A 7,500-nucleotide genomic window follows, 5' to 3' on the forward strand; every position below is an offset into this window, starting at 1 on the left:
GGAATTCTGGCAGAGAAGGTTTGGGAACGCCAGCCCTCCTCTCAGCTACATCATTTGTGTAAGTCATGGGAACAAAAGACAGAAGACAGAGGCACATGACTGGTGAAATATGGTGGTGTGGCACAGTGGCAGCTACTTTGTGAGGGCATTGCAGTGGAATAATGAACACAGCATTACCTCTGCCCACCCCTGCCTGGGCCAGGGGGCTGTGTGGTCTCTCCATGCCAGCCCAGCTCTTGCTGAATGTACTGTATGTTTATTCATGAGGGGAGAGAGTGAGTGAGTGAGGAATGGAGAGTGGATTTCAACCAGCACACTGGCCATCTGAAATCTGTCTTGCCTACTACTTACTAAAACTCCATACTGTGTACTAATCATACTACATATTGAATGTACTGTTTAGTCAAAAACGAATGCATTAAGCAACTAATATAAACATACTAGGCTCATCCATAAATCAAATAAAATTACATTTTATTAGTCACATGCACCGAACACAACCTTACAGTGAAATGCTGAATACAACAGGTGTAGACCTTACAGTGAAATGCTGAATACAACAGGTGTAGACCTTACTGTGAAATGCTGAATACAACAGGTGTAGACCTTACTGTGAAATGCTGAATACAACAGGTGTAGACCTTACAGTGAAATGCTGAATACAACAGGTGTAGACCTTACTGTGAAATGCTGAATACAACAGGTGTAGACCTTACAGTGAAATGCTTACTTACGAGCCCCTAACCAACAATGCAGTTTCACCCCAAAATATGGCTAAGAATAAGAAATAAAAGTAACAAGTAATGAAAGAGCAGCAGTAAAATAACAATAGCGAGACTATATACAGGGGGTACCGGTTAGGGGATGTAGTATGTACATGTAGGTAGAGTTATTAAAGTGACTATGCATAGATGACAACAGAGAGTAGCAGTGGTGTAAAGAGAGACGGGGGGGGGGGCACTGTAAATAGTCTGGGTAGCCATTTGACTAGATGTTCAGGAGTCTTATGGCTTGGGGGTAGAAGCTGTTTAGAAGCGTCTTGGATCTAGACTTGGCGCTCCGGTACCACTTCCCGTGGTGCTGTAGCAGAGAGAACAGTCTATGACTAGGGTGACTGGAGTCTGACTGAGCATGCTGAGAATGCATTCGTCATCTAATGCGCAATTTCACTGATTCCTGCCATTCTTTCAATTTGTGGCGCTTTCAAAACAAATGGGAACTTGTAAGTAACACAGGTCAAATCATGATGTCGGTGATCTTCAGGTTGGAAAGTCGGAGCTCGAGAAAGAGGCCCGAGTTTCTGACTTGAAATTCCGAGATAGATGACCGTTTAAAACTATTTTTACTAGTCAGAGATATTTTTTTCCCCCTGAGTTTCCAATTGTCTTGAACACACTGAAGTCGGACGTCGGAGATTTCCATTTGTATAGCTTGTCTCATTTGATTATCAGCTGCTGTCAAACACTTCTGGGTCTGGAAAGACAATTCTCTACGTCAATAGTGTGCAGCGAATTCTTCCAGATGAAAATCCTAAATTTGTATGACATGCTGGCATTTAAAGCAAACTACATTTTCTAAAATATATATACTATAACCCGGCCACTGTTTGTGGCTTCTACCCCTCCTTGTCTCATCACTGTTCTCTTCCCTTTATTAACGACAAATCAGACGTCGGAAATGGTGCGGCCTGTTGGTGACATCTTGCACACACAGACACACACACGTCTAAGCCACGCCTGCGCTCACCCAAGCATGCACACACACCAGCAGCACACATGATGCACACACACACCCTCTCTCTCTTTCCCACCCTAGTGTCCCTAGTAAGCCATCGTTTGTAAAGTCCTATCGCTATTCTGGGATTTTATTTGACCATGAGAAAAAGAGCCAGCCAGAAAAGCAACAAAACTCTACTGCATTGCATGTTTGATTGAATAGTGGCCAGTGTGTGATGTCTCTCTCATCACTGTGGTTCACTCCTCAGTGAGCATCCAGCAGTCCACTGAAATATTTAGCCAACCAGGGGTGAAACATGGGGAAGAGAGCTGGGGAGAGGGCTCTAGTAGTTAGGTACTGCATGCTGCATATTTACATAGTGTTGTGGTTCTCCTCAGAATAATATTTATTATATTTCTTTTGTTTTTGCATCTTTGATGTTGGAAGGCTTTGTTTGTGTTGGTCGTCTTCTCTGATCGGAGAACAAAAGCGAGTGCTGACGATGCAGCGGCCAAGCTCCGATTCATGTTGGGGGTGTGGAGTAATCCTGTAATCGCTTTTTCTCCCATGGGAGAGTTTGCGGGAGTGTGTGTGTGTGTGTGCATGCCTGCGTGCGTGCGTGGGTATGTACGTGTGTATGTGTATGTTTGTACGTTGTGCGCGTGTATGTGTATGCGTTTGTGTGTGTGTGTGTGAGAGAGCAGACGGGTCGGAGAGCTAATTCAGATGAGAGGACACATCGGTTATCTCTGTAGAACACACAACAGCAGCAGCAATGTAGGTACGCGGCCTTTGTTAGCAGGCCGTTCTGTATAGTAATGAGTGGGGCTCTGTCGCCTCTAAGCAAGCTGTGGCAGGACAGAAGACTAGCAGGGAGGAAACACTCCCCCCTACCTACCCCGTTTATAATCACAGGCTGCTATTTCTCAGGCCACACCATCTCAGACCCTCAGATCATGCTTGGCACCTGGTATATTTTTGTTGTTGTAAAGAGAATGGATTATAACTATAACTGAATTGTATTTCATGTATATTCTACATTCAGTTATCCAGGAGTTGTTTATTAGTATTTTATGTATAGTCTACATTCAGTTAGCCAGGAGTTGTTTATTAGTATTTTATGTATAGTCTACATTCAGTTAGCCAGGAGTTGTTTATTAGTATTTTATGTATAGTCTACATTCAGTTAGCCAGGAGTTGTTTATTAGTATTTTATGTATAGTCTACATTCAGTTAGCCAGGAGTTGTTTATTAGTATTTTATGTATAGTCTACATTCAGTTTTACAAACAGACAGATAACAGCAAACAATACAAGTAACACCCCCACCCTGAAATAAGATATAAAAATGACAAAACTAAAACCGAAAAACCGCAATGCTCTCATAAGTTAACAGAGTAGAAAATAATCAACACCATGCTTCATTGAAATTTGATATATACAGAATATGCTCCATAAAGAAAAAATAGGCTACTATGGATCAGGGTGGATTGTGGACTGCATGTCATGTTGCCCATCACGTGATAGATAAAACACAAAGGGTTGCTGGATCTACTTAGCTGTGAGTTGTGCGTTTAGTGTCATGGTGTTGTGTGCTGTCTGTGGCCCAGGAAGGTCAGAACAACACTGGCAGGTTCATTTCCTCTGTCCCTCTCTATCTGTGGCTCAACACTGTTCATTACCACAGCACTGTGTCAGCACTGTGATAAGAAGACTTAACACCATTATACACACATGTCACCATGATGAATAGGCTCCTGAAAATCACATCTCCAACAGTGGAGGCTGCTGAGGGGATGACGGCTCATAATAATGGCTGGAATGGAGCGAATGGAATGGCATCAAAAACATGGAAACCATGTGTTTGATGTATTTGATACCATTCCACCTATTCCGTTCCAGCCATTACCACGAACCTGTCCTCCCCAATTAAGGTGCCACCAATCTCCTGTGATCTCCAATGAGCGTGATACTCTGGGAGGCGGGTCAGAAAGAGGGAGGGAAGGGGGTGCTGGATGGAGGGGTAACAGGGTTTGGGTGTTGGTGGTGGTAGCGGTGTGTGTGTGTGTATATGTGTGTGTATGTGTGTGTGTGTGTGTGTGTGTGTGTGTGTGTGTGTGTGTGTGTGTGTGTGTGTGTGTGTGTGTGTGTGTGTGTGTGTGTGTGTGTGTGTGTGTGAAGCAGAACCTATCAATAAAAAAACACATCCCCTTCATTATCAACACATCATACCAACAACATCAAATAGCCTTTCCAGACTCTGAAGTCAGGAGGACTTGAAGTTGGTTGTTAGCCAGACTAAGGTTCTCCGGTCATTCAGGGTCAACCTTGTAATCAAAGAGAGTTAAAAAGCAATTAACTGAGACAATTATAGCCGGGAGAGGAGGCTGAATGGTTCACTAAGTAAAGCAGTGTGTAATTGAATGGAGATTAATTGCTGAGGGGAACATTTCAAGGTCTTTATTGGATTCATCCATACATTGAAGACCAAGGGGCTATATATTTCCTTAAGAGCAGTTCACAAGTTTAAAGGGATGGTACTTTTTAGATACTTTGCAAATATTTAGCATGTTAGCTAACCCTAACGCTTTCCCTTACCATAACCTTAACCCCTAAACTTTAACCCTAACCTTAACCCCTAAACTCTAACCCTTAAAGGGATACTTAGGGATTTTGTCAATGATGCCCTTTATCTACTTCCCCAGAGGCAGATGAACTAGTGGATGCCATTTTTATGTCTCTGTGTCCAGTATGAAGGAAGTTAGAGGTAGTTTCACGAGCGTTAGCACAATGACTGGATTTCTATGGGTATCCACTAACGCTAGTTTGCAATTTCCTTCAAACCACATTCAGAGACATGAAACTAATATCCACGAGTCCATCTGACTCTGGGCAAGTAGATCCCGAAGTATCCCTTTAACCCTAACCCCAAACCCCTAGCCTAGCTAATGTTAGCCACCTAGCTAACAATAGCCACAACAAATTGAAATTTGTAACATATCATACGTATTGCAATTTGTAAAATATTGTTTGAATTAGGACAATTAATACATAGCATGTGAAACGTAGCATACTGTATCATATTAAATGGAGGGATACAAATTTAGGTTTACTATGTTACGTCAAAGCAAGAGTTCAGGTTGGTCGATTAGTGCATGTATGGTGTATTTTATTAACTGGTAATGACTAATTACTTTAAGTGACCAAGCATCTGGCATATTTTACACTCATATTAGACATTTACTACACTCATATTAAGATATATTTCCTGAGGTTTAACATACAGGATAGTAAGATAGCCTTCATATTATGTTACAGTACAGCCATTACAGTAGTCGAGTCTGTGGATGTGTCTGAGAGGAGAAGAACCCTACTAACCCGCTTTTCCTCAGCCTATCACGTCAGCTATGCCGTGCCATGCTGTGCTGTGATTGGACAATCCTCGTCCCTAATGTGGTGAGATTCACTGCCCAGGAGCCAAAGCCTTATTAAGGAAATCCCAAAGACTCTTAGGGGAAAAAGCCAGAAGGTTAAAACTAGCTTTACAGCAAAAGTGGATGAACTCAAACACATTATCTTCTTTGAGAGAAGATGACATCTTGTTGTGTTAATATATCTCAGTTGCAGTGTGAGGAACATGTCTGCAGAAGGTAATGAAGGTTGTGTCCTTTCCTTATTTAGCCTCAGAAAGGCACGCCATGATACAGTGTTTTAGCTATGGGACAGCACTTTGAGAAGAGCGACAACACCGTTTGTCCTCCCCCATGCTGTACCATAACAAATAGTGACACTAACATGAAGACATCTAAACACATACAGTATCCATCTAAACACATACAGTATCCATCTAGACACATACAGTATCTATCTAAACACATACAGTATCCATCTAGACACATACAGTATCTATCTAAACACATACAGTATCCATCTAGACACATACAGTATCTATCTAAACACATACAGTATCCATCTAAACACATACAGTATCCATCTAAACACATACAGTATCCATCTAGACACATACAGTATCCATCTAGACACATACAGTATCCATCTAAACACATACAGTATCCATCTAAACACATACAGTATCCATCTAGACACATACAGTATCCATCTAGACACATACAGTATCTATCTAAACACATACAGTATCTATCTAGACACATACAGTATCCATCTAAACACATACAGTATCCATCTAGACACATACAGTATCCATCTAGACACATACAGTATCTATCTAAACACATACAGTATCCATCTAGACACATACAGTATCCATCTAAACACATACAGTATCCATCTAGACACATACAGTATCCATCTAAACACATACAGTATCCATCTAGACACATACAGTATCCATCTAAACACATACAGTATCCATCTAGACACATACAGTATCCATCTAAACACATACAGTATCCATCTAGACACATACAGTATCCATCTAGACACATACAGTATCCATCTAAACACATACAGTATCCATCTAAACACATACAGTATCTATCTAGACACATACAGTATCTATCTAGACACATACAGTATCCATCTAGCTTCCCTGTGGCTCAGTTGGTAGAACATGGTGTTTGCAATGCCGCATCGTGTGTGCAACGCCAGGGTTGTGGGTTCGATTCCCACGGGGGGCCAGTACAAAAAAAATGCATGAAATTAAATGTATGCATTGACTAGTGTAAGTCGCTCTGGATAAGAGCGTCTGCTAAATTACTAAAATGTTTAAAAAACATACAGTATCCATCTAGACACATACAGTATTCTATCTAGACACATACAGTATCTATCTAGACACATACAGTATCCATCTAGACACATACAGTATCTATCTAGACACATACAGTATCCATCTAAACACATACAGTATCTATCTAAACACATACAGTATCCATCTAGACACATACAGTATCCATCTAGACACATACAGTATCTATCTAGACACATACAGTATCCATCTAAACACATACAGTATCTATCTAAACACATACAGTATCCATCTAGACACATACAGTATCCATCTAAACACATACAGTATCTATCTAGACACATACAGTATCTATCTAGACACATACAGTATCCATCTAAACACATACAGTATCTATCTAGACACATACAGTATCCATCTAGACACATACAGTATCCATCTAAACACATACAGTATCTATCTAGACACATACAGTATCTATCTAGACACATACAGTATCTATCTAGACACATACAGTATCCATCTAGACACATACAGTATCCATCTAGACACATACAGTATCTATCTAAACACATACAGTATCCATCTAGACACATACAGTATCCATCTAGACACATACAGTATCTATCTAAACACATACAGTATCCATCTAAACACATACAGTATCTATCTAGACACATATCATACTATATCCATCTAAACACATACAGTATCCATCTAGACACATACAGTATCCATCTAGACACATACAGTATCCATCTAAACACATACAGTATCCATCTAGACACATACAGTATCCATCTAAACACATACAGTATCTATCTAGACACATATCATACTATATCCATCTAAACATATACAATACCCATCTAAACACATAGAGTATCTATCTAGACACATACAGTATCTATCTAAACACATACAGTATCCATCTAAACACATACAGTATCTATCTAGACACATATCATACTATATCCATCTAAACACATACAGTATCCATCTAGACACATACAGTATCTATCTAGACACATACAGTATCCATCTGACCAAGACTCT

At 40.5% G+C, this 7,500-nt stretch overlaps 1 protein-coding gene across 1 annotated transcript in view; it reads left to right on the forward strand.

Annotated features, from left to right (window-relative positions):
- Positions 1 to 7,500, forward strand: part of LOC123726134 (keratin-associated protein 5-1-like) — a 49,515-nt gene that overhangs the window by 35,268 nt on the left and 6,747 nt on the right. Inside the window, exon 5 of the mRNA XM_045692728.1 lies at positions 3,769 to 3,880. Within this exon, the coding sequence (XP_045548684.1) occupies positions 3,769 to 3,880 (112 nt within the window). The remainder of the gene's footprint in view (positions 1 to 3,768; positions 3,881 to 7,500) is intronic.

This window comes from Salmo salar, chromosome ssa13, assembly GCF_905237065.1.
Source record: "Salmo salar chromosome ssa13, Ssal_v3.1, whole genome shotgun sequence".
In the NCBI taxonomy this organism is placed as follows: domain Eukaryota; kingdom Metazoa; phylum Chordata; class Actinopteri; order Salmoniformes; family Salmonidae; genus Salmo; species Salmo salar.